Source organism: Ursus maritimus, unplaced genomic scaffold (assembly GCF_017311325.1).
Source record: "Ursus maritimus isolate PB19 unplaced genomic scaffold, ASM1731132v1 scaffold_17, whole genome shotgun sequence".
Classification (NCBI taxonomy): domain Eukaryota; kingdom Metazoa; phylum Chordata; class Mammalia; order Carnivora; family Ursidae; genus Ursus; species Ursus maritimus.
The window spans coordinates 760412-787041 of record NW_024424119.1 but is presented as its reverse complement, the minus strand read 5'-3'; the positions used below and the strand labels follow the sequence as shown (position 1 = coordinate 787041).

Here is a 26630-nt window from a genome sequence, read left to right as displayed (position 1 = left end):
TCTGTCAGGTTCCCAGGTGAAGCTGATGCTTTGTTTGGAAACCTAAGTTTGAGAGCCTCTGCTTTAAGGTACTCTTCGGATATCAGAATAGTTAGAAGAGCTGGATCTATTCAGATGTTCCTTGACCAGAATTTGAAGGTTAAGTATAGAATTCAGTTTATGTCAAGTTAGATACAGATTGGTAAGACCATTCCAGAATGATATGTTGAGAGGTTTTTATTATCAGCTCATTGGAACGGAGATCCAGACAGTTTTTAGGTACTTGAGGTAAGCAACAGAATTAGACTGATTAAAATCCTATTGCTCCCAAGGTATGTGTATTGGAGGAATGTCAGTTAGCCCTGTTTATTCCATTCATAAGATAAGAATCAATGCCTTTTTTTTTTTAAACCTTGTTATATTGGGAGTGTCTTACGATGTTGCCAGGGACTGAAGTGGGTCACCTTGACACTGGCTGTTTGGACCATCTTACTGGGGTCAGTGTTACCATGTCCATTTCTTAGCTAATGTTTCACTTGGATCGCTTGGTCACTTCCTGAGCACTTGATGGTGGTATTTTTAAAATAAAGAAGTTTTTGGATGAGGGGAGTTTGACGTCACAATGTCCAACATCAAAACATACATCACAAGAAATCATTAATCGGGTTTCCTTCTGGAGAGTGAGACTGGGAAGAATAGGAGGGGGTTGCTTGTTTACTGATATTAATTTTTAAATCACATGAATGCATTATTTTATAATATAATACTATAACATAACAATATAATATAATATAATATAATATAATATAATATAATATAATAAACTTAAATCCACCTGTGAATTAGGTGGGAAGACCCAAGGGAGGCTGGCAGCAGAGAACAAATCAGAGTCACCACTACCACTGGAAAATCTGTGACTGTCCCATTCCTTGGGTCACTCTCTCCAGGTTGATGAAGTCCCAGGCTACTGGATATGCTGTGGGCTGGGAGTGGGTCATGGGTCCAACACCTTGTTAATGGGTAGTGATGGGGAATGTCTGGTCCCTTCCTGCTTCTGGAGGGGGGTTTAGGACCCTGCCTTTCCCCTAGACTCACACAAAATGGGAAATTCCCCTAACTAGTAAGGGGACTGAAAAGCTATGCTTTCCCACATACACAGAAAAACAGCAACAATGAACGCACAGCAAATCTCCAGCATCCTAATGGAACCCTTCCTTAGTACTTTTTTATGATTTATTTATTTGTCAGACAGAAGGCAGAGAGGGGGAGCACACAAGCAGGGGGAGTGGCAGGAAGAAGGAGAGGGAGAAGCAGGCTCCCCTGATGTGGGACTTGATCTCAGGACCCTGAGATCATGACCTGAGCTGAAGGCAGACGCTTAACCGACTGAGCCACCCAGGCATCCCTTCCTTAGTACTTCTAAACACAGTCATATGTTGGATCATCACAGCACCACTTTCTACTTGGACTGTCTTTTACGTCTTTAACTGTTTATTTGATATGTAGTTTGCAGATATTTTCTCCCACTCTTAGCTTGTCTTTTTGCCCTTTTAACAGGGTCTTTTACAGAGCAAAAGTAATTATGATGAAGTGTACTTTATCAATTTTCCTTTTATGAATTGTGCTTTTGGTTTCAACTGTGAGAACTCTTTGCCTAGTCCTATATTCCAGAGATTTTCTCTGCTTATTCCTAAAAGTTTTATAGCTTTATATTTTAAATTTAAATCCATGATCCATTTTGAGGTAATTTTTGTATAAGGGTAAAAGGCTTAGGCTGACCTATGCATGTCTAATTGCTCCAGCACTATTTGTTGATAAGACTATTTTTCCTCAACTGCATTGCTTTTGCAACTTTGTAAAAAATCAGTTTGTTTTATTTATGTGAGTTGATTTCTAGTTTCTCTATTCTATTCCATTGATCTACATGTCTGTCCCTCCCCCAGTAACACACAACCTTGATTCCTGTAGGTATATAATAAGTCTTGGCATCAGACAGACTGATTCCTCCCACTTTCTTCTTTTTCAAATTGTAGCTATTCTAGTCACTTTGCCTTGCATATAAATTCTCAAATAAACTTGTTTATATCTATAGAAATCTTGGTTTTATTGGATAATGATATATATTTTAGCTTCCAAATGTTACAATGTATACAATGAGCTAGATGCAGTTGTTAGATATTATAGATGCTTAAAGGGAAACAATTCACTTCATATTTAAATGTACAATTTATCGCTAAGAATGATTTCTCATGAAGAATGTCGTTTTAAATGTAATAATTTAAAAAATGCCAAAATAAACTTCTCAGGAAATTCAAATATTATTAAAAATAAAATAGACCTGGGGCACCTGGGTGGTTCAGACGGTTAAGTGTCCAACTTTTGGTTTTGGCTCAGGTCATGATCCCAGGGTCATGAGATCAAGTCCTGTGTTGGGCTCTGTGCTCAGTGGAAAGTCTGCTTGAGATTTTCTCCCTCTGCCATTCCTCCCACTTTCTCTCTCTCTTTCAAATAAATAAATAAATCTTTAAAAAGAAATAAAATAGTCCCACTGACTTATAAACAGCATAAAAGAGAACTTCTCTTAAGTCACAAACTAAATATGGTCATCAGTGTCCAAAATATAATAATGGGGTTAAAAATATAAAATTATTTCCATAGAATATCTAGAGAAAATTAAAACAAGAATAGATCTGGTAAATCTAGATACTTGATAATTCAAAAAAATGTATAAATCTTAAATTACTGGTACCAAAATTTTAAAACGGTAGGATCCATAACATAAGCATTTTCTTGAGGGCACATTTTTAGCTGCTTTGATTTGTATAGATACAGTATCCTACTAGAGAACACAAATACTGTTTTCTTAGTACAACTGCAGTATAATTCAGCAGGACTTTTGGTGACTACTGGGACAGGACTTCTGGTGACACCAGAATATGTTATATTCTGCAGTCTTGTAAAAGGTGTCCTATGTATAAATGTAAAAACCATGAAGAAATATTTCGTTTAAAAATAGCAGCCATAATAATCTGTCTCAAAATATTCCAAAGCAGCCAACTTCTGAGGAATTTCTATGGTGTCTGTGAAATCAACCACCATATTCTTTCAGCAGAGTTTTTTTCATGACTGGTCAGGGAGTACTTCTGTGATCAGTGATAAACGTACACAGTAACTGACCAAAATACCTTCTTTACAGGATGCAAATCATTCATAATCTTTTTCTTTAAGATTTTATTTATTTATTTATTTGTCAGAGAGAGAAACAGCGAGAGAGGGAACACAAGCAGGGGCAGAGGGAGAGGGAGAAGCAGGCTCCCAGCAGAGCAGGGAGCCCGACGTGGCTCGATCCCAGGCCCCTGGGATCATGACCTGAGCCGAAGGCAGACGCTTAACAACTGAGCCACCCAGGCGCCCCGATCATTCATAATCTTAGTCCATCTTAGTTTTATGCTTGGGAAGTGCTCGCTTTCTACCTGTGGCCCCTGGCCATGTGTGTTCTGCGTAGTTGTCTGTAAGAGCAGGCCACACTCTTCCTTCATCAGAGATAGACGGATCATCTGCTACGAGATTTCTAACACTTGGCAGAATATACTGTCCCTTGGGATTGATCTTGTGTAATGGTCCAATAAAAATTTGTTCCAGAGATCTAAAAATGTAACCCTTCCAGGTAGAGCTAAGCTGTAGTATTTCTAAATCCCAACCTTTTTGCCTAGGGTTCTTAGCAAAGCTAAAGGTAGGTAAAGTGTTAAAAATCTTTGACGCTGATTGTGTCCTTAAACTCTTGTTTAGTCGTGGCAGAAGAGCTCAGCTATCACCCTGGCCCTGTCACGTCATCTTCAAATTCCCCTTCCCCCATCACATTTTTGATAAATTCACATTGAGTAGCTGCCTGAAATTGTGCTTAGAATGCTACACTGATACTAACAGAGTCTAGGTTAAATCATTACAGAACTGTGGCATCCCACCAACTCCATCTTATTTTCACCTTGTGGGACATTGCACTTGTCCCAGCTTCTTCTAGTGTATAGAGTGAGTCTGGGTTTTGGAGGAACTCATCTGCTAGGTTTCACTCATTCTGTGTTAAGCGGTGTAATACATAGCAGTTCTTTCACCAGCCTGAATAAATGCATGACTGGAGGACTGTTTTTCTCAGACAGTTCAAGCCTGTGCTCACTTGGCACTTCTGTGGGGCTGAGGCTCCCCACCCACTTGTGTCCTTTCTGTGCCAGTTCTGCAGGTCCAGGCCACCAACGACTTCATCTTAAATAGATGTCAGAAAACCACTATCCTTGCTCCTACTCCCCATGTAGTAGTTTTCTGATAGACTCTTAATCTGGGTTATGGAGCCAAGCAGTTATTTTTCATAATACTTTTCCACCAATAGGTGGCACTAATAATTCCCCTTATTTTAATAGAACCCCAGTAATAAGGCTTATGTGGCCTTTATTTATTTACTTTTTTTATAATGATTTTTTATTATATTATGTTAGTCACCATACAGTACATCCCCGGTTTCCGATGTAAGGCTCGATGATTCATTAGTTGTGTATAACACCCAGTGCACCATGCAATACGTGCCCTCCTTACTGCCCATCACCGGCCTATCCCATTCCCCCACCCCCCTCCTCTCTGTGGCCCTCAGTTTGTTTCTCAGAGTCCATAGTCTCTCATGTTTCATTCCCCCTTCTGATTACCCCCCTTTCTTTATCCCTTTCTTCCCCTACTGATCATCCTAGTTCTTATGTTCCATAGATGAGAGAAATCATATGATAGTTGTCTTTCTCTGCTTGACTTATTTCACTTAGCATTATCTCCTCCAGTGCTGTCCATGTTGTAGCAAATGTTGAGAACTCGTTCTTTCTGATAGCTGAGTAATATTCCATTGTATACATGGACCACAACTTCTTAATCCAGTCATCTGTTGAAGGGCATCTTGGCTCCTTCCACGATTTAGCTATTGTGGACAATGCTGCTATGAACATTGGGGAGCATATGGCCCTTCTCTTCACTACATCTGTATCTTTGGGGTAAATACCCAGTAGTGCAATGGCTGGATCATAGGGTAGCTCCATTTTTAACTTTTTAAGGGACCTCCACACTGTTTTCCAGAGTGGCTGTACCAACTTGCATTCCCACCAACAATGTAGGAGGGATCCCCTTTCTCCACATCCTCTCCAGCAATTGTTGTTTTTATGTGGCCTTTAGAACATACCTTTTGCACTTTTTGAGTTGCCGCATCCAGCATTTACGATCAAGTCTTTAGGATGTTGCCTTTCTCTTGGTTTACCAGCTCATAGTTCCAGTCTCTTTCATTCCTGGTCTGAACACTTTGTTTGGCTTTCCAACAAAAGAAGATGAACAGTAGTCGTGAGAAAAACACAGGGCCATTTGTTGAGGCCCCTTTCCATGGAGAAAAGGATGATAATGTCGACTGCCTAGGCTGGATATGGGAACTCAATTTTGAACAAATTTATTCAGCATTTATTGTAGAGCTACTCCATGTAGAGTACTATTTTATATATTCTGAGACCTAGACGTTACTCTCAAAGCTTACACTCTGAGATAGGCACACAAAGTAAATGTGAGCTCTATAATCATTTTGGATGTACAGTACACGTATAGGATTGTATTAATAGAAGAGTGAGCAAAATACTATGAGTGCATATGGGTGCAATTTATTATCCCTATTTTAAAGATGAGAACACAGAGGCACAGAGAGCCTAAGTAACGAGGGGTGTGGGTGGTTTGCTGAAGCACATTCATTTTTCTGCTCCCCAAATAAAAACATCAAGTGAACTACAATTGTTTTTCCAAAGCCAGGAAAATGGAAGACTGGTGTCTGCCTCCCTCCCTAGAAGAGAGCAGAGGCCAAGTTCGCTCAGTTTAAGCAATGAGGAACTGGGTGCCCCAGGTTTTCCAGGAACAGGTCTTCTTTATGTGCAGCTGTACCTCCTTGTTCTGTCAGTCAGGGGTTCTGTGAAGGAAAACCACGGCTCCGACTCCCTTGGGAAGCACAGCGTGCTCGGAGGAGCGGCATAGCTTACACAGGAAGCATGAGCCTCCTTGAAAGGCCAACTTGTACTGAAGTCTAAAATCTGCCACCGTTGGCCGTTGGGCATGTAAGACTCAGACCTCAGTTTCTTTTTGTGCAAAATGGGGGCAATGGTACCTACCTCATGGGGGTATTGGGAGGATTAAATAAGATGATGAAAAATGGTTGGTGGCGACCACCACCACAAGGGCTACCCTTTCCCTGGGCTTACTCTGCAGCGTGCCTGGTAAATAGGAAGTGCTTAATTAACAGAGCAGTTTGTACTTATTACTGTTCCTTAGCTCATCTACCCTATTTTATTGCTCTGTAAATCACCACTTTCTTTTCTTTCTCCAGCCACACTCTAAGTCCTTCACCCCCAGATGCTTCCCTGTTCTCTGGCCTCTCTTAAGTCCTCAATTCTGGTGATCCTGACACCAGATCATCAGTGTCCCCACAAGAGTTTACAAACATTTCAAATCCAACAGGTTCAATCTAGTGTTCTCTTTAAAAACATTCCAGTGCTCAAAATTTTAACATTTGGTTTAGAAATAAAAGTTTATCTAGTTTATTCTTAAGCCTTGTGCTTTTAGAGTATGATCTCAATATTATGGTGTGACTAGAAAGGATGAATGCCAAAACCACTGGGACTTCTACAGAGTTAAAGAATGGTGTAATTTTGTGAAATAGGGGAAATACGCATTTTGAATGGGATTTAAAAACCTATTACTCACTTCCCTTTCCTTCCTGCAGAGATTACTGAGAACATTAAGTAACAGTTTCTGATTGACTCAGCATCACTCACTGGACTGTTAGTCATTAAGTGTGCTCTAAAAGTGGTGCCTTCCAGGACTGCTTAGTTGGTATGGCCAGCCTCTAACAGCCACGTGCATGTGGGGCCTGGGAAAGCTCACCCAAGAGACTAATGGAAATGTCGCCACATTCAAAGTGCATAGTTCCTTTGGGGTAATCTGATCGCTGACTAAAAATGTGGTGGTATTGGGAAATCGTGGTTTTAGGTGTAATAATTTTAGTTATAAGTGTGTGTGTGTGTGTGTGTGTGTGTGTGTATTAAAGATTTTATTTTATTTGTTTAATTTAAATTCAATTAATTAACGTATAATGTATTATTAGTTTCAAAGGTAGAGGTCAGTGATTGGTCAGTCTTATATAATACCCAGTGCCCATTACATCACATGCCCTCCTTTACTTTAGAGAGAAAGAGGGAGAGAGAGAGAGAACACATGTGGAGGGAGGGGAGGAGCAGGGGGAGAAGGAGAGAGAAACCCAAGCAGACTCCATGCTGCGTGGAGCCCAATGTGGGGCTTGATCTCATGACCCTGAGATGAGACCCAAGCTGAAACCAAGAGTTGGACACCCAACTGACTGTGCTACCCAGACACCGCTATAGCTATATTTTTTTTAAATAATAATTGTTATCTTTGAAAGATACACACTGAAGTTTGAATTGATAAAATGATATGATGCTTGAGTTTTGCCTCAAAATAACAGTTCAGGGGTGGCTGGCTGGCTTAGTCCATAGAGCATGCAACTCTTGATCTAAGGATTGTGAGTTCAAGCTCAATGTTGGGCATGGAGCCTACTTAAATAACAGTCTAGTTCAGAGTGAGGGGGCTTGTAAGGGAAATGGTTGGAAAAAGATTGACTATATCTGAGAATTGTTAAAGCTGGGTGATAGGTACGTGGCAGCTCCTTGTATTCTTCTATTTTTTTATAATTTTGAATTTTTCTATAATAGGAACGAATTCTTAGGTACATGATCCTGAGCAAGGCTTGAAAGGCCCATCTCTGAGTAGCAGTGGGTGAGCTTTAGTACAAAGACCAAGTGCCATTCTGTGGTTGCTCGAGAACTTTTAGGCTGGTGCAGCTATCCTCAGTGAACTTTCCATGGTGTTGGGTAATGTCTTTGGGTCACGTGTTGGTGAACATGCCACCCATGCCCAGTGAATATTGAATGAGTCAATGAAAGCAAAGAGGCCCAAAGCCCTAACCCTTCTCTTCTTACCTTTGCAGCGGAGCGCAGGGGGAATATGCTGGGCTGGCCACTATCCGAGCTTACTTGGATGGGAGAGGAGAGGGACACAGAACAGTGAGTATGGACAAGTGGTGGTTGCTCACCACAGGGTGGCAATGGGTCCAACTCTTAGCATTCCTTTTGTTCTGTGGTACACTCCCTCTAAGCCTTCTTGTAAGCAGCTAGGGAACATATAATCAAGGAACAGATTTCTTTGAACCAGCTGCTACAGTCCTTGCCCCCAAGACATTTCACTGGACCATTTTGAGGGAAAACATTTGGAGATAAAAGGTTTTTGCTCAAACACAGTGTGTGAAAGTCGGCCAGGTTTTAGATTCTTCGTTGTGAAATACAGGCAACTAGCCGTAAATAATCTTTTGGTTTTAATAAAACTAGAAATGGACTGAGATTGGGCCACTGCCTACTGTATCCCACTTACTTGGGCACCCAAAACGAACCTGGCACCCCCTTCTCTAACTTTCCTGGGAGGAAAGGCAGGAAAGGACAGGAATGTTACAGTTCCAGGTCTTAGGCCTGGACAAAGGGCAGAGACCAACCTTTAATTGTTCCGTAACTCCTACTGTGACTAGGCACAGTTCTGGTTTCTGTATGCTCAAAAAATATTTATCGAGGGGTGCCCGGCTGGCTCAGTTGGTGGAGACTCTTAATCTCAGGGGTCATGAGTTTGAGTCCCACGTTGGATGTAGACATTACTCTAAAAAAGTAGAGGGAGAGAGTGAGAGAGAATCCCAAGCAGGTTTCATGCCCAGCGCAGAGCCCAATGTGGGGCTCGATCCCATGACCCCAAGATCATGACCTGAGCTGAAACTTAACATACCCCATAAATAAATTTTTAATAAAATGTTTGCTGAATAAATAAATTCCCTATTGAGAATTGTCATCTCTAAGCAGCAAAAGAAGACATGGAGCAGAGTTCGTGGCTCTGCTTCAGTTTTTACTTTGGGTATGAGAGTCTAGTCTCCGTGATCCAAACTGCTCTTGGGGTCTGTGTAGGGACCAGCAGAGCTGCTAATGGGCTTGACTGGACTCCACTGATCCCCAGAGGCAGTGCTTCTAGCAGTTATCTGACCTAGGCTTCTGAGTGTGGTGAAAGAGACTGTGTTTGCGAGGTCTTCATTTTGGTGATGACCCAATACCAAGCTAGAACTTCCACTGAGCTGTGGACATGGACTTCTTGGAGGGAGCAGTGGGCAGGGGTTGGGAGCAGGACAAAAGTGACACCCATCCCAGGAGAGTTAGAGAAAAGGGTGCCAGGCTCATTCTGGCTGCCCAAGTAAGTGGGGTACAATAAATGGTGGCCCAGTCTCAGTCCATTTCTGGTTTTATTAAAACTAGATTATTCATGGTTAGCTGCCTGTATTTGGCAATGAAGAATCTAAAAACTGTTTCACTTCCCTTTCAAAAAAGGGGGGGAAAAAGACCATTTTCTTGCTCCTTCTCCTGTTTATTTATCCTGATTCCACAGGTGTGTTTTCCCAGGCCTTTATCCTAGTTGGGCAGTAGCACTGATTTTCAAAGAATTTTGAAAAAGAGAACATTCATTAATTGAGTAATTATTCTATAGTGATCATATGCAAAGCACTCTGTGTGCCAGTCCAGAGTTATATCGAGTCATAACTCAGATAGACACAGTCCCTGACACACCAACTTGGTTTTTTTCACTTAGGTTTTCTAGTAGTTTTGAATTCTTTAATTTTTTTTAAAGATTTTATTTATTTTTTTGACAGAGAGAGAGCAAGTGCATAAGCAGGGGGAGTGGGAGCGGGAGTGGCAGAGGGAAAAACAGGCTCCCCGCTGAGCAGGGAGCCTGATGTGGGACTCAGTCCAAAAACCCCTGGATCATCACCTGAGCCGAAGGGAGATGCTTAACCGACTGAGCCACCCAGGCGCCCTGAATTCTTTAATTTTCTAAGGAAGGGTTAGTTTAGGACTAGAATTATTCTTTGAACCTCAGGCTCAGCACTGTGATAGCATCAGAAAGGAAACGCTGAAGCTCCTGTTGTCCAGGGAAACGATGCCCGGTGACTGACATTAAAAGTCCCCGTTCTGTTTTCCTGTGTGGCTTCCTTGTACTGAGGTAGCCACTGGAACTTGTCCTTGTTGTACTCATTAACCACGTGTCTGGGGATCCTGGGAAGGGATCTGTTCATACTGTGTGAGCACCTCCATGTTGCCTCCTTCACCTCACCGCCTCCTGCCCAGAGGCTTTATAGAGAGGCCTTGAGATCTACATTGTGGTGCTTATGGAAGGCCAGGGATGAGCTGATAACAAAGCCAGCTAACATCCAGGTTGCATCTACTCTGCGATGCTTGCCACCCCTCTTCGTTCCTAGTTCTCCAGTGTGACACCAGGAAGTATCTGTGAATGTCCAGGAGTTGGGGACCAAACCAGAAAGGTCAAGGAGAAAGGATGAAAGAACTTTTGATTGTGCCTGGGCAGAGTTCTTCTCTGACTCTTGGATCCTTTCTTGCTCCTTTTCCCTCTCTGTGTTTTTCAGTCCTCTCCTCTCTCTCTGTCCCCCTGTGTGTGATGTTTCTTCTCTCACCATTGCCCACACTGCTATCACCACAGCATCCTTGTTCTATTCTGAAGGATGGAGGGGAGCTAGATGCAGCCGTTTGTGGAGGGCTAAGGGAGGGAGAGGCAGGGAAGGCCGTCCAGCCCCTGAGCTTGTAGAAATACAGAACTCTTAAGTTTGGAAATGTTGACATCCTTTCTAGATTAAAGATTTTAATTAAAGCCAATGTTTTCAGTTGGAGAAGGAGAAATGACTTATTGCTCAAATAATCAAGGAAAAATTTTCCACATCAGAGAAGTCCAAGGCAGCTGCTCCTACATAATAGACTCTAATGGAATCCAGTAAAATATATCCTTCTGTTTCGAAAAGGAGTGTGGGGAAATCATGTTCTTCAGAACCTCCCAGGTTCCTGATAGTTCTCTTATTTCAAGCTGTTTTGGGCAGTTCTTTTCACGTTTGCTCTTAGGTTAAATTTCAGAGGTTCCTAAAATGCAACAGTCAAGTTCCTGATTTACCAGTTTAATCTGGGAGAATACAAATTTATTTAACAAATACTTACCAGGCACTGTCTTAAACCCATTATAATTAATAATTCAATTTGCTAGTCAAATATTAACTCACATTTGCTGATCAGAGACGAGATTCTTATACAAAGGGAAAATATTAAACCCTAGAAAACACCAAAAACCACCCCCAACCCAAAAATATGTATGGGAGTATTTTTTCTCTTCCCAAGTACCTGAGATGAAGTAGTAGCCTTTGGTTGTTAGATTTTATTAGTGGTAAGAAATTTATTTCCTTTGCAAAGAAGCACTCCTCCTTAATCTCTCACTCGTTCAGCAAGTGTTGGAGGATGAGCTATGGGGTTGGGTCTATGCCGGGTACATTGGGAAGTTGAAAAAACGTAGCATCCACCTAAATGGTCATAAATGCACCAAAGAGGATTGTTTTATATAAACTAATGCATTAAATCTGGGTCCCGTTATTTCCCTGTCCCTTGTGACCCCACAATTTTAAAGTGAGGAAAAATTACCATTAAAAAGTTTCCCAAAAAAATTATTAAATAAAGTTTCCTATTTCCACATAGAAAACCAGAAATGTGTAACAGCAACATATAAATGAGTCATTGATAAAACTGAGACTTTTCTCTTTCTGCCGCCTTATGTCAGGATATGTATTAGTTTCCTGTGGCTGCTGTAACAAATTCTCACAAACTCACTGGCTTGAGAAAACAAAAAATTATTTTCTCAGTTATAGAGTCCAGAAGTCTAGAATTGGATTTCCCGCAGCTAATGTCATGGTGTTGGCAAGGCTAGCTGCTTCTGGAGGATCCAGGAGAGAATCTGTTTCTTTGCCTCTCTGGAGGCCTCCTGCATTCCTTGGCTTGGGGCCCCCTCCTGCCCTCACTGCATCCTCTTGTTCATTCATGACATTTTCTCCTTACTTTGTGGTCAGACCTCCTTCTGCCTCCCTCTGCTGAGAATACTGGGGAATATATTTAGGGCCCAACTGATAATCCAGGTTTCAAGATCCATAATTTCTCACCTCAAGAGCCTGATTTAATCATAGTTACAAAGTCCCTTTTGCCATAAGGTAACATCCACAGATTCTGGGGATCAGGTTTGGACATTTTGGGGGGCCCATTATTCAGTGTACCACAGGATGGTTGACATTTTTACCTTGAATGTTTTTATTTCAACAGAACTTCCCTGGTACAAATTCTTAACTTAGGCCTTTAACCAATATTTTATATTCATTAAAATCTTTTTTTACTTGGGAGTGCCTCTGTGGCTCAGTAAGTTAAGTTTCTGCCTTCAGCTCAGGTCATGATCCCAGGGTCCTGGGATTGAGTCCAACCTCAGGCTCCCTGCTCAGTGGGGAGTCTGCTTCTCCCGCTGCCTGTCCCTCCCCCTGCTTGTGCATGCTCTCTCTCTCTGTGTCAAAAAAATAAATAAAATCTTTAAAAAATTTTTTATTTGAGTGTAGTCGATTCTATTCATTTTTAATATTTGCCTTTTCCTTCTTCTTATTTATTTATTTATTTACTTACTTATTTGACAGAGAGAGAGACAGCCAGCGAGAGAGGGAACACAAGCAGGGGGAGTGGGACAGGAAGAAGCAGGCTCCCAGTGGAGCAGCAAGCCCGATGCGGGGCTCGATCCCAGGACCCTGGGATCACACCCCGAGCCGAAGGCAGACGCTTAACGACTGAGCCACCCAGGCGCCCCTGCCTTTTCCTTCTTGATCAGTGTTCTGCCCGGAAGGGATCCTTTTATCCAAAGATCTGGTGGGAGAATAAAAATACTTTATGGGAAAGGACAAGGGACTTTGGTTCTGAGAAATTAAAGAAAGTCAATACAATAGGGAAGCATTTAATTTAGAAAAAGAATTTGAGGACACACCTCGTCACCAGCATGAGACCAGTAACCATTCAAAAGAGGCACAAACTTTCTATCAACAGAAGAGTGATAGTTTGCCTTTGCGTACACATGTGTTTTGCTTAAGTAGACAACTTTGCTGTTTTTGAGGAAAGAGCTGTAAGCAGTTTCCCCTTTATAAGCCCATTTCTATAACGCCCATCCATTTCTCTTCAAGGGGTTGCAGTATTGGTCCTGGGATTTTAAAAAGGGAGGATCATTTTCAGAGTGATCATTGCTTCTCCTAGTTGCTTTCTGTTGGGGAGACTCTGTGATGCCCTTTCCTGTAGTGCAGCACCGTCACATCGACCAGAGCATGTGTGTTTGCTTGTGTTCGTGTGACTTGTAGGAGGAAATGAAAATGATTTAAATCTGGGAATTCTAAAATTGTACCCACCATCCACCTTCTGTAAGAATTCAACTCATCTTTAAATGCTAGCTTAAGATCTAGCTCTTGAAACACTTTCCCTTTACCTCTTCCGCTTGAAGTGACACCCCCTTATTCTGAGTTCCTGTGGCACCTGTTTATACATTTGCCAGTATTGTCCATGAACACAGGACACGCTTTCATGCTCACTTTATGATTCTTATGGCAACTAACAAGTCATTGCACAGAATAAGCACCCAGTAAATGGTGACATAATTGATGTATCAGCAGTGGAAGGCCTTGGAATTATATCTACCATTATCATCTCTTCTGGATCTCAGCAAAGCCAAGCAGAGCATTGAAGCTATGATTTGGGCACTTGGGTCCTAGAGTTTAACTTCCAACCTTATGTTCTTTTAAGATACTTTCTACATTTATAACTGAGCAAGGTCAGAATAACCCTGGGTCTGGTTTTTGGTCTGCCGAGATAAGGGAGGAGAGTACTAATTAATATTACATGACTCTTTAAAGAGCAATATTTGTGGATTCAAATGCAAACTCCTCTTTTGGGCATTGTTTTACACTACAGTAATATTGAAATTGTAGCAGATTTTAAGGCGTTCATGATCAGTTTAAATAAAGCATGTGGCGCCTATTCAATCTGTGTTCCAAGCGTGTCGTAGCACTTTTCTGCCATGAAAAGCCTGGTGATGGTTTTTTCTCCTTCCTTTCACTCCTTTCCTAAGGTTTGCCTCATTCCAAAATCAGCACATGGGACCAATCCTGCAAGTGCCCACATGGCAGGCATGAAGATTCAGCCTGTGGAGGTGGATAAATACGGGAATATTGACACAGCTCACCTCAAGGCCATGGTACCCGTCTTCCACTAAACAGATGGGCGAGGTCTGGGTTGGGAATATTTGCTGGGGAGAAGAGACTGCATGGTTTATATCAATGTTATCTTTCTTCGATTTTTTTTTCTTTTTTTTTTTTGGTGGGCAGCAAAACAAAGTTTATTGAGTGATAGTACACAGCTCCCAAAGAGGGAGGGGACCCAAGGGGGTTGCCCCTTTCTTTGCATTCTTATTAAAAGACTGCAGTTCCTCCTCTGAATGGGTCTGGGGAAAATGGTGTAAAATCAGAAAACCTAACTGTCTCTATTAGAAAAATAAAATGCAGCAGTCACATTTTTGGTCCATAATAAAACCAAACATAGTCTACTTCTTCCTTCACTAACCGGGAGAAGATCCTTTGAACTGAAATCCCATCCTCTTAATGCATATGTAAGAAACTGAATGAATTATTCATGTCATAGTAAGGATTCTCCTTGCAGGGCCTGCCTGCATCCTCCTTCCTGCCCAACCTTCCCCCCCTTCCCCCATTAATGATCAAACTGGCAGTCACAGTTATTCTCAATCTTTGTGCTGGGAATTAAAACATAAATGTAGATTTTGCAAATGTGTGTGACTGTCCCAGCCATTACCTGCTGAATTTCGGGCAGCATTCCACCTCCTTCCTGCAACACCAACCCCCACTCCCAACCTCCCAACCTCCAGGAAGAGGTTGCCTAGCAACTGTATCTGCTTTCCACTGGTGGACTGGAGGCTGCATCTTAAGAGGGAAGGAAATCAGTTGAATAGCAATGTGATTTTTGTCAGGATTACTAGGCATGGAGACTGAGAACTTCATGTAACTGCCTTCAAAAGAAACTGAAAACACAACAGCATTGCTCATCTCTCCCATCCATCCCCACCCTTCCAGAGCCCACAAAGTTTTTACCAACAGATATTCTGGGGCAGTAGTTGTAATTACTAAGTTTCCCCAATATAGAATATGACCTTTAAAAAAAATTTTTTTTTCATTTCCACATGAGCGTGCTCTGACTCACTGGCCAGAAAAACAGGAATGTGCCTTTTATATATGTTTGCTTTCTGTGAAAAGGAAACGTGAGGGAGATTTCTTTTTATCAGAGCGGAACACTCCTTATGGGAATTCTAATTTCAAGAGAATGAGAGGGAAATGGAATAGGGGTGGATACAGCAAGATGAGCAGAGAGAGATTAACTGTGAGAACAGACATGTCTGGAACCAAAAAGTTCTGAAATAATTATTGAGGGAAAGCCTTGGGGACTTGAGCCTAAAATACCCAAAGATCTTCCTAATAGTCTTTTAGGTCTTGATCATGGAGACCTACCCTAAAGGCATTTTGTTATTTCTTTGGAATGACTTAAGAAAAGAGTAATGGCTGTGAATGGTTATTGTCATCATACTTTGAGGGAATTCTAGAAATGAAAAAAGACTTCATCTTTCCTAATTCTGTAAAGTAAAAAGAAAGGGTTTGGCCAATAAACATTTCCTCCTTTGTCTCCCTCTGCTCTTTTCTATCCCACAGGTGGATAAACACAAGGAGAACCTGGCAGCAATCATGATTACATACCCATCCACCAATGGAGTGTTTGAAGAGCACATTGGCGATGTGTGTGACCTGATTCACCAACATGGAGGACAGGTCTATCTAGATGGGGCAAATATGAATGCGCAGGTAGGCAACACAAGAGGGACTCCCCGGGAAAATGGTTAAGTCAGAAAAAGATTTTTTCCTCTGACTTCTTGACAATTGTCTTAAAACATGATACTGAATTCAGAACTGTGGCTGACTTTCTTTATTGCCAATTTCAAGCAAAGTACTGCAATTTCACTGAGATTAGATTTTAAGGAGATGATTGAAAGTTGGGGAGGAGGTAAAGAGATTGACAGGATGCAGGGAATGAACTGAATATCCTTAGTTCGTCAGAGGTTGTGATCTCTCTAGGGATGCTACCAAGAGAAGGTCACTTGACTCCCTTCCCAAGGGAGTTCCGACCCAGGTTCTGGCCACTACGAATGTTGATCTCCCACAACATCCCATGACAATGAAAAAGCCATTAATCTGCTTCAACTTCTTCAATGTAAAGTGGCTGAATAGTTCTGTCCTGAAGGGCCAATCCTGATTACTTATGTGGGGTGTGTGTGTGTGTGTGTGTGTGTGTGTGTGTGTGTGTGTGATAGAGTGAGAGAGGGAGGGTGAGAGGGGGAGGGTTCTGTGTAATGTGCACCCTGGAGCAAATGCTGTAGGGCCCATTGGAGAAGAGGATATCATCATCTTCCAGTTTTCTTAACTTCTTGGTCATTGTTTATAGTTGTGGTTGTGGTTGTGGGTTGGTTTTGTCTTTTGTTTGTTTGTTTTTGGTTTTGGTTTATTTTATTCTATCATTTCAAGTTCTTTCTACCTTTCTTTACTTCTGTCTGGTTCCCTTCTAAGTGTCGTCCAGGGATTGTCTATTGCTTCAATAGCATTAATGTACTCTTCATCTTTGGACACATTGAAAATTAGCCCTAATGCCAAAGTGGCAGGAAGGCCTGTTGAATGTTGTGGCTGGTATTAGAGTGGTCTCAGGAAAACTCTCAGCCTCCCTTCCTTTCCCTTGGCTCAGCATCTTCTCAGGCAGCCTTTCATCCCCTTCCACTGGTGTACCCAAAGTACATGACACTCAAAGCCAACCATGCAGGGGAGGTAACATTGCGGGGGTGAAAGTAATCTGTTTCTGCAGCAAGGAGGTACTTCCCTTTGCTCAGGGTGCTTCCTCTCCTCCCTCTTGTGGTGGAAAATTAGGAATTGACTGTATAGTTAAATGCGTATTTTAAAATCTAAATTAGGCTAAATGGTCAGTTGCTGTTTCCATAGAAACCGTAAGCCAGGCTGCCTATGGGATGCGAGGTGTTGACGGCAGATCTTGGCCGGTATTGAGAACATTTTTGTGAACAGCTCTGCCTGCCTTTCCTCAGAAGGGAGAGGCCACAGTATATAGCATGGCCACCTTTCCAGAGCACCCTTTCAAGTTCTTGACTTTTGATTTTGGCTCTTTCCCTTTGTGATAGGTGGGAATCTGTCGTCCTGGAGATTTTGGGTCTGATGTCTCACACCTAAATCTTCACAAGACCTTCTGCATTCCCCACGGAGGAGGCGGCCCTGGCATGGGGCCCATCGGCGTGTGAGTTCTGGGCTGCTTGTTTCAGGAAGGTTTTAGAGACTAAGAATGAAAGAATGGCCCCAAATTCGCTGTTCTCATCAAGGTCTTCAAGGGTCATGGACACCTTCATATCTAGTGTGCCTGTAGGGGCTGGGAGAGAAGCAGTGAGAAGGGTGATTTAGGGAACGTCCAAAGATGAGCATAAGTAGATTTTATTAACCACAGTGCCCAGTTGGCCACACTAAGCTCCCAGTCATACATAGATAGGGCGGGTTTATTAGCAGAGCAATGAATAGAGTTTACTGGAGCATTATGGGTCTGAACTGGAATATTAGCACCTGCAAGTGCCTCTTAGACTTTAATTTAGATTTCCAAGAAGGTTTTCTTTCTTTTTTTTTTTTTTTTCATTCTTTTAAAAGAAAGCAGCTGATGGTTACATTGAAAGTGAATTATCTATCAACAACAAAAGGAACTCATAGGAGAAAAGTGCTTGCCAGGGCTGGGGAGCAGGGGGTGGGTGGGTAGGGAGAGGTTGGTAAAGGGTACAAACTTTAATCTATAAGATGTGTAACATGTATAGCATGGTGATTATGTTTCTTCAGTTTTCCAAGAATGGACCAAAGGGCCCAGTCTTCAGGTTGCTGGGAGCCTCGCCCTCTTGCTTTTTCCTGTTTTTCTTTTTGATTATTATGATTTGTAACAAGTGGGGGCACCTCAATACTTCAGCTATGGGGGACATGGAGGAGTGATGTTCATGTGCTGGCTTCCGATGCGTAGGCCCATGGGGCTCCCTCTCAGCAGCACCCTCTATCCCTTAGATGCCTTGGGAAAGAATGTGGGGCGTGGGGCTGGGAGGTCCCCACATCCTGATAAGTCCATGGATTGCAAGCTATTTCATGGCTGCCTGTCTGTGACAAATCGTCTGCCATAGTTCTCAGGTGAGCCACGGGGACACTGATGGCTGGTGAAGAAGAGGAAGGAAGGAGTATTTCCTGAACATCTGTTTCTCAGCAGGTGTCAGGTCCTTTCCACTCTGAGTTCCTCTACTAGGAATAGAGCTTTCTGAGAGGGCTCAGCACTTGCCTGTTTGGTTGGTCTGGATCTTTTTTTATATCTTCTGAAGTTGTGTTTAAACATAACAGGAAGAAGCATCTTGCCCCTTTCTTGCCCAATCACCCCATCATCTCGGTAAAGCCAAATGAGGATGACCGGCCTGTGGGTACTGTCAGCGCAGCCCCGTGGGGCTCCAGTTCCATCTTGCCCATTTCCTGGGCCTATATTAAGGTGAGGCCTGTGACTGTGTTAGGTGGGCAAAGGGTGTGATAGGTGTGTGGGAAACTAAGACTGCAGACTTTCTCCTCGACTTAAAAATGAAGAAATCCAGGCGTGCCTGGGTGGTTCAGTTGGTTAAGCATCCAATTCTTGGTTTTGGCTCATGTCATGATCTCGCAGTTGTGAGACTGAGCCCCGTGTGGGGCTCTGCGCTCAGCTCAGAGTCTGCTTCAGATTCTCTCTCTTCGTCCACCCCCCCTTTCTCTCCCTCTCAAATAAATAAATAAATAAAATATATTTATTTTGAAAAAAGAAAAAATCCATGATCTGAGATGTGATTCAGTGAAGATTGCTGACTTGGGTGGAAGAAACCTTCTGAAAGAGATCAGATAAAATGTATTTCGTCTCTTCTTCACGGTGCTCTTTCCTTTGGGTCCTCATAGTGGGCTTCACATCACAGAAACTGAAATGCCAGATACGTTGTTGCAGACCGAGTTACGTTCCATGAGTCATATGGATGTTCTGGCTATGTGATTTTAGTTTCCTGTAGGATTTGTACAGCCCCTTGCAAGTGAAAAACAGTGCACGTACTAATTATTACGCTTAGTTGAAATCCTGGGATAAATTTTAGGAATAAATCTCACATTGCTTTATATTTCTTAGGAACCTGGAAGATAAGATACAAAATAGCAGAAATTTGCTTATGTGGTAGTTTCCCAAAGCTCTTTGCCCTTTAGAGCCTGTGGAACTGTAACTCTCTGGGGTAATTAGACTTTGTTAGAGAACAGCTTTCCTTTCTTTGTGTTTCTCCAAAAAACTCTAGAGCTAGAGTTTATTTTATACGGCTCTTGTTCAAACGGGCCTGCCCACCCCCTGGGCTGACAAGACTGTGCACTGGACAGAACACTTGTTCAGCAGCTAATTAGGGCAGCTTTCCCAAACTGGCTTTCCTCCTTAAAGGAAGGGTGGCTTCTGGTGAAACAAGACTACAAAACTCAGCTATGCAAGTCATGCTGGATGGCTCTGTGGGGCTGGCTGTTATTCTTAAACAGTGTGGCATTTATGATTCTTAATGAAAACTTTCTGGGAAGCTGGAACAACAATTCTGTACCTCAGAGACTAAAACCTCCTTTTAAAAATGATATTTGAGTTGTTTTACAAATAGTAACAACAAAAACAATCATAATAAAGGTCTGCTTCTTTGCAAACAGAATCTTATTCCCAGGTTCCTTTTTGGTCCCTAGATCCTGTAAACCTGGATTGTTTCATATGGATATATTTGGGTTAGAGATGATTTCCCACATACAGAAAATAAATGCCCCAAGGCTGGTTTGGCCATATGCCAGGAATACCAGACAGAACCTCAGTTAAAAGTGAAATAAAATAGATTTTAAGCTACCTCTCTGACCTGGACCCCCCTTTATTTCAGGCTGTTGTTACTTGCCACCCGGGCACGAGAACTACCTTCTTTCCCTGCTTCAGTCCGTCTTGGACACTCTATAGGACTGCAGAGTTCCCCCTAAGAGCCCAAATTATCTCCTGGTTTCCCTTTGCCTTTACTGCTCGGTCTTACTAGCGTACACAGAATCCTTAGGGGATTCTTCCCAAAATGTGCATGCCTAGGCCCCATCCCAGAGAGAATCAAATTCAGCATATGAGATGTAGGGCATGGGCCATCAAACTTTCCAAATGACTCTGATGCATGAGTTGAGAGCCACTGAACCAAATCCAAGCTCTTCATAGGAAAGGTTTGAGGCTTATAAGAGGTCATCGCAGCCCACCAGCCTTTACAGTAACCCCCAGACTGCAACCCTATGCCTTCACTTCTACACCTTGGTTTTTGCCATTCTTATCCCCTGGAGCTCCTTCCCCTTTCTTTTTGCCTCTCCAAATTCTACCCATTTTTAGATTTCCACTCAAATTCTAACTCTTTCTTTGGGAACCCTTCTTTGTCCAGCTTGGCAAAATGTGTCCTCTCCTTGCTTTGGACGTTGGTATCCCTGTTTTATTTGATGCTTTCTCATTCGTCCTATATTAGTTATGTATTTAATATATACCAAGCCTCCATCATACATGAGGTATTCTGGGAAGAATGTCAGCAGTCTTGATTTTAAGCTCTTTGCTGGTGATAATGTTCACCCTGATTTAGAAACTACCAGAAAAGGATAAGATCAAACCTGGTAGTTGTTAAACATATAAATAATCCTGACTATGGACAACTGTAAGACAAACCATACAAAATTGATTCAGTGGGGATTTTGGTCAAGATGGCACGAGATTTCTGGCCAAATTTCAGATCTCAAATTCACAGTAAGCAACAAAACCTCTCCCAAATGCATGTAATTTAAAATTCTTTTTCCTCTTTATTTTTTCTTTTCTTCTATTTGATTTAAATTCAGTTGATTAACATGTGATGTATGATTTGTTTTAGGGGTACAGGTCTTTGATTCATCTATCTTAGAGAATACCCAGTGTTCATTACAGCACATACCCTCCCCAATGTCCATCACCCAGTTACCGCATCCTTCCACCCCCAGCAACCTTCAGTTTGTTTCCTGTGATTAAGAGTATCTTACTCTTTTTCCTCTTTAGATAACAAAATAGTCAGCCAATTTTGCCCTGTTGTAAGCTTTGTTACTTTGTTCCTTGTTGTTACTCTTTTACCACTTAGTTACTTTTATAAGAAATATAAAGTTATGTTCCAAGGAGAAAACTGAAATTTATTTCAGGCTTAGAGAAGACTGGCAGACCTCCTTGTTGGGATTTTATACCCATTTGTAATGCAGTGATGGTAGGCTGACTTCCCTTGTGGGCGGGATTTGTTTGGGGGTGTCTTTGGTTAGTGTCCACTGGGTTTACCTGTTCTGTGGTTGATGACTCTTTTTCTCTCTCTTACAGATGATGGGAGGCAAGGGCCTTAAACAGGCCACAGAAATTGCTATATTAAATGCCAACTACATGGCCAAGCGATTAGAAAAACACTACAGAGTCCTTTTCCGGGGTGCAAGAGGCAAGTATCAACCTTAGTTTACCGTCACTTGGTTTTTTCCTGAGCAAGTTTGACCTAGTAGATGTGGTTTTCTGCAGTGGGTAGGAAACTTCTGTTTCTTAGCATATACCAGAGAAGAGCACAGATATTTTGGAACTGACTTCATTTAGTGAACAGTTTAGGAGTATCACTATTCGGAAGGCTATGTGATGTGGTTAGTGTATACACCCCAGGTCAACAAGAAGCCACACCGCTGAGAGATGTATACATAAACCTCGCGAGATCCTTACCTCACAAAGTGCTATGGGAATGCCTCTAGAAGAGTGGAGTAATTCAGACTGGGCAGAGGAAGGGCAGAGTAATTGGGAGAGCCTTCTGGGAGGAACCCTTTGAGAGGAGCCTGGAAGGGAGAGGAGCAGACCCCAGTAAACAGAGATACTGCAGCAAGCCAGAGTTGTCTAGGTGGCGGAAAGCTTTGGGGGGGTTGATGGATGGGATAGGAAAAAGGGGAACAGATGAAGAATGAAGTTGGAGAGGCAGCTTAGGGCCTTGACTGTCTTGGCTCTCAACTTTAACCTTGAGCCAGATGACTGGATTGTTTCAAGAGCCATGAAAGGTTTTTTTGAGCAGGGGAATGACAGGATTAAGAGAATGGTAATGTCATTAAGAAAATGGCAGGGGATGAGCATCCTATTAGAAGTAGAATCAATAGGACTTAGTTACTGATTATTTGAGTGTGAAGAGAAATTCTATGCAAGCCTCTTATGCTGAAAATAGAGGTCCAATAGTGGAAATAATAGAAGGGAGAACAAAGTCACCCTGGAAGTGATGGGAGGGGATGGAGCCAGACAGATTTGCAGAAATTTGGCTATGGGCACAGAATCTAGGGGCAGACCCTTAGAAAAGGTGAAACCCAAGAAAAGAGTTTTGAGAAATAGAGCAAAACCCCTCAGGCAAATGGCTACATGAACAGGGATGAGCAGAAAAGGGGTACCTAGTGAGGGAAGACTCCATGGTTGGGGCAGCTTTAGAACCTCTGCCGCATTTGTCACAGTGCCTCTCCCGAGAAAAGGCCCTGCTTGTCCTGTCTGTCTCTATTCTGGCCTCACCTCTTCCCTGAAGCCTCCTTTTTCTGGCAGACAGAACTACTCCTTCATTTGCTCCCTCCACTACTGAGGATTTCTCCCACTCGGTTTCTCTGTCCAGCAGACCTTGAATTCCTGCAGGGTAAAGACTGTGCCTGCTTCCATTCTCTAGCACCTGTACCTGTCAGTCACGCCTGGCCCACCATAATGCACAGAGTCTTGCACAACAGGGAGAGAGACTGGTCCTATGACATGAGTCTGAAAAAGAACCTTGCCTTTAACATTTAGGAACACTTTGGTGACCTTTGAAAGAATCAGGGCAAAAAAGATGCCAAATGGAAATGAGCTGAGAAGTGGACCGAGGGTGGGGAGAAGAAGGGAGAGGCATTCGCGGTTTGGGGGAGTTTGGTAGTGAAGGCAGGGGGACAGGTGGGAGCTGCTCCAACAGGATCCAGGTTTGTTTTGGAATAAGAAAAGAACATGATTTTAAACTGCCAGAGAAAAGGATTTGAAGAGGGGAGAGTGAAGCTACAATAGTGGGAATAATAGAGGGGGAACAAAGTCATCCTGGAGGTGGTGGGAGGAGATGGCGCTGAGAGCTAGACAGATGTGCTGCACGTTGGCCATGGGCACGGAATTGGCGGCAGGGACAGAGGGGGACTTGGAGCTTGGAGCAGAGAGACAGCAGTCAATAAGCAGCATGGGCCACAAGAATGAGGCCTCTCTTCGGCTCTTTGTTTCTCCAGCTCGGGTGCAGTATACGTCTACATCTGTGATCTTTAATTTAAAGGCTGGTCTTGCCTTAAAAATATGTATCCAAAGGGTTAGTCTGGAGTTTGAAAATAGAAAAAGAGCTAAATAACTAGAAGCTCTGGTTAGGAATGCTCCCCAGAGATTAGGAAAGAAGGTTGTGGGCAATAGGTTTCTAAGTAACACAATAAAATGCTTCTGAGGTGGGTATTAAAGAATCTACAAGAGCTACTAATTAATTCATTCAAATATAGCTCCTGCCCTGTGAAATGCATCCTGCGTATGTATCGGCCTTCAGGATTAACTTCAGTATTTGTTTTGTCTGATTATGTAAGTAATTTGTATGTGCTCAACATGGAAGGTTTGGAAAATAAAAACCATGAGGAAGGAGGTCTACATGATCCATGGTCTCGTCAAGCAGACATAACCACTATTAATAATTTGGCTGTATTGCTTCTTATCTTACATTTAGACCATTGCGATCATATTACAAATACAGTGTCCTATTTTTTAACTTTATCTTATATTGTGATCATTTCTCCCTGTCATTAAATGTTCTTTGAAAGTAGCTACATTGGATTCGGGTACTTCTACAGTATTTTCCCCCTAGTTGTTTGCTTTGCGTTTGTAACAATGCTGCAATGAATATCTTTTATTTAGATTTTTAAAAAACATTTCTGATTATTTCCTGAGGTTAGAGCTGTAGAAGAAAAATTATTATCTCAGAGAGTATGAATGCATCTAAGCTCTTGGTATGCATGGCCTTGTCCCCGCAGAGACTTTGTACCAATTTATTTCGTGCTAATATTGTATGAAGTGACCATCACACCAGGGCCTAGTGAACACCAAGTGCCAGGCTGAAAAACAACACCAACCAAAAACAAAGTATCTGCCATTCCGGTGGTTGAAAAATGATCTTTTTGCTTTAATTGACAAGGTTTAGGGTTTTTTATCTGTTTGTTTTTTTAAGGTATTTGAAATTTACTTATGATTAACTTTATTTGAAAACTTCCTTGAGACAGAATTCACATACCGTACAAATGACCCACTTGAAATGTACAATTCACTGATTTTTAGTGTGTTCACACAGTTGTGCAACCTGAAGTTTTGTGTTTTAAAGCAAGAGTGCGTGTGATCTGGACTGCATGGGGTGTGGTGGCAGTCCCGCAGAGAGGGGAGTGAGCAAGCAAGCGTTTCTCAGGTGCCTACCATGTGCTTAGCATTTGAGTGACTGCTTTAAGCAGAGACTGTCTCAGTCCTAGGGGATTTGCAGCACAAAATGATAGATGCAATTTCCATTTGTTTTGACATTTTATCCCAGAATCAAATAATAAATCACATTTCTCATCCCACGCAGAGATCTATTGGTGATTACAGACTTTATTGCCCAATCCTAAAGTTCATGAAATAAAAAATTGTCTCATGTTTGGTTTGGTAAACACACTCATTATATAATTTGAAGCTGAGTATTCTAGGGCCTAAAAAAGAATTATCACTGTACCTCCTGAGGGCCCAAAATAGATATGTTCTTAATAAACACATTGTATTCCAAGATGTCTAACGGCAATATTAAAAGGCCGTTATTCATCGTAATCATACTTACTAGTTCTGTATAAGACTCTGGGATTACAGATGACTGTGAGGCAATAATTTTAATGAACTCCAGGCTTCCCTTTGTGAACCGTTTCTGTGAGAGATTTGAAAATACCAGCTAAACCACTAAGGCTTATGGTTTTGTGAAGCAAGGAAGTGACAGGCAAGAATTGGGATGGGGAAGCAGTACTATTTAAGATGAGGAAAGAAAAGAATTACGTCAGGTAAAATGGTACCTTTTTGTTTTGTTTTGTTTTAATGATAAATTCTTATTTATTGAAAGACATCCAGTTGAGAATTTTTTTTTTTAAGATGGTACCTTTTTAAAAAGAGGAATAAAATTCAGAGATGTCTCCTCTTGTGGGAGGCTAAGCTCACTGTTTGATCTAAATGAAGTTTCTGTCAGCGGAGTAGGCCACTTTATTAGTAGCCCAATGTTTTATTTACGTTTCAGTTTCTTAAATGGCCATCCCTTTTTGACCTTAGACAAACCTAATGCTGCCTGGAAATTCCTGTTCCTGAGTTGGTTTCCCAGTGGCCTTTATGGGCAGACATGGGCCTCAGGGGCTGGACCTTCGCATCCCAGGCCAGGAAGTGACCCTCCTGAGGCCAGAGGCCCCACCTACCCAACCTCATTTCCAGGGAAGCGTTCAGTTTTGATTCTATTAGTTATGGTCCCTGCAACTGAAGAGCTTGACCAAGCCCTGATTGCCCAGCTAAGTTTTATAGAGTAATTAGCCAGCGAGTTCCATGTATCTCTAGGCAGTCACTCCGAGGATGCGGAGCGGATGGGACGATGCTCCAGGCGTAGAGCGAAGCCGCTGTTATTTTGCTTTTCCATCATGCCACCCTCCCTTCCTTGTTCCTTTGACTTGGTATCTTTTCAGACTCTCGGCTATAGTCATGGTTAGGCCCAGCAGGAACATCTACTCAGAGAAAATGAAAATTTGTGCTGACCAGTTTATCTAATTTCTACTTCAGATTGCCCTGACTCACCGTATGCCATAGAAAGCTTATGTATCTTTCCTCCTTAAAAAGTATAAACAAAGATGAACATCCTGGGATCTGGCCTCTGACAGCCACCGAGTTTCAATTTCACCCCTTTCAGGGCTCAAGTACAGAAAGAGAGAGATATGCTGAAATTCCACCATTTCCATTTGAACACATTAGGCTATGGATTTAGAAAATAACATCTGAACCTCATTTTGAAAATGGAGCTCTTCCCAAACCGCCTGCCTGTGGTGGGGGCCCTGCAGACGCAGGCTTTGTGTTAGGGGTGCTGGGCTCCGCGTGACTGAACTTCTCCTTGGAAGACTGCCCTCTGCCTGCCAGCAAGAGTGACTGCTTTCCTCCATCATGTGTCCCTCTGCCGCTCCTGCCCACTGGGCGTCCTTCAGAGCAGCAAGCTTCATTAGCCTTCTTTCTTGTCACACCCTCACAGTGCTGAGGTGGCTGCCAGAGGCTCAGAGAAGCAAGGTCAAAGTTGAGTCTGGGCTACCAAAATGGGGTAGGGACAATTGTGTATTTGGGATTCCTAGACTTAAATGATCTCACCCCCCCCCC

At 42.4% G+C, this 26630-nt stretch overlaps 1 protein-coding gene across 1 annotated transcript in view; it reads left to right on the top strand.

Annotated features, from left to right (window-relative positions):
* The window catches only part of GLDC (glycine decarboxylase), a 98756-nt gene that overhangs the window by 61422 nt on the left and 10704 nt on the right, over positions 1–26630 (top strand). Inside the window, exons 15-20 of the mRNA XM_040632315.1 lie at positions 8045–8120; positions 14116–14241; positions 15761–15910; positions 17287–17399; positions 18521–18662; positions 21549–21660. Of these exons, the coding sequence (XP_040488249.1) occupies positions 8045–8120; positions 14116–14241; positions 15761–15910; positions 17287–17399; positions 18521–18662; positions 21549–21660 (719 nt within the window). The remainder of the gene's footprint in view (positions 1–8044; positions 8121–14115; positions 14242–15760; positions 15911–17286; positions 17400–18520; positions 18663–21548; positions 21661–26630) is intronic.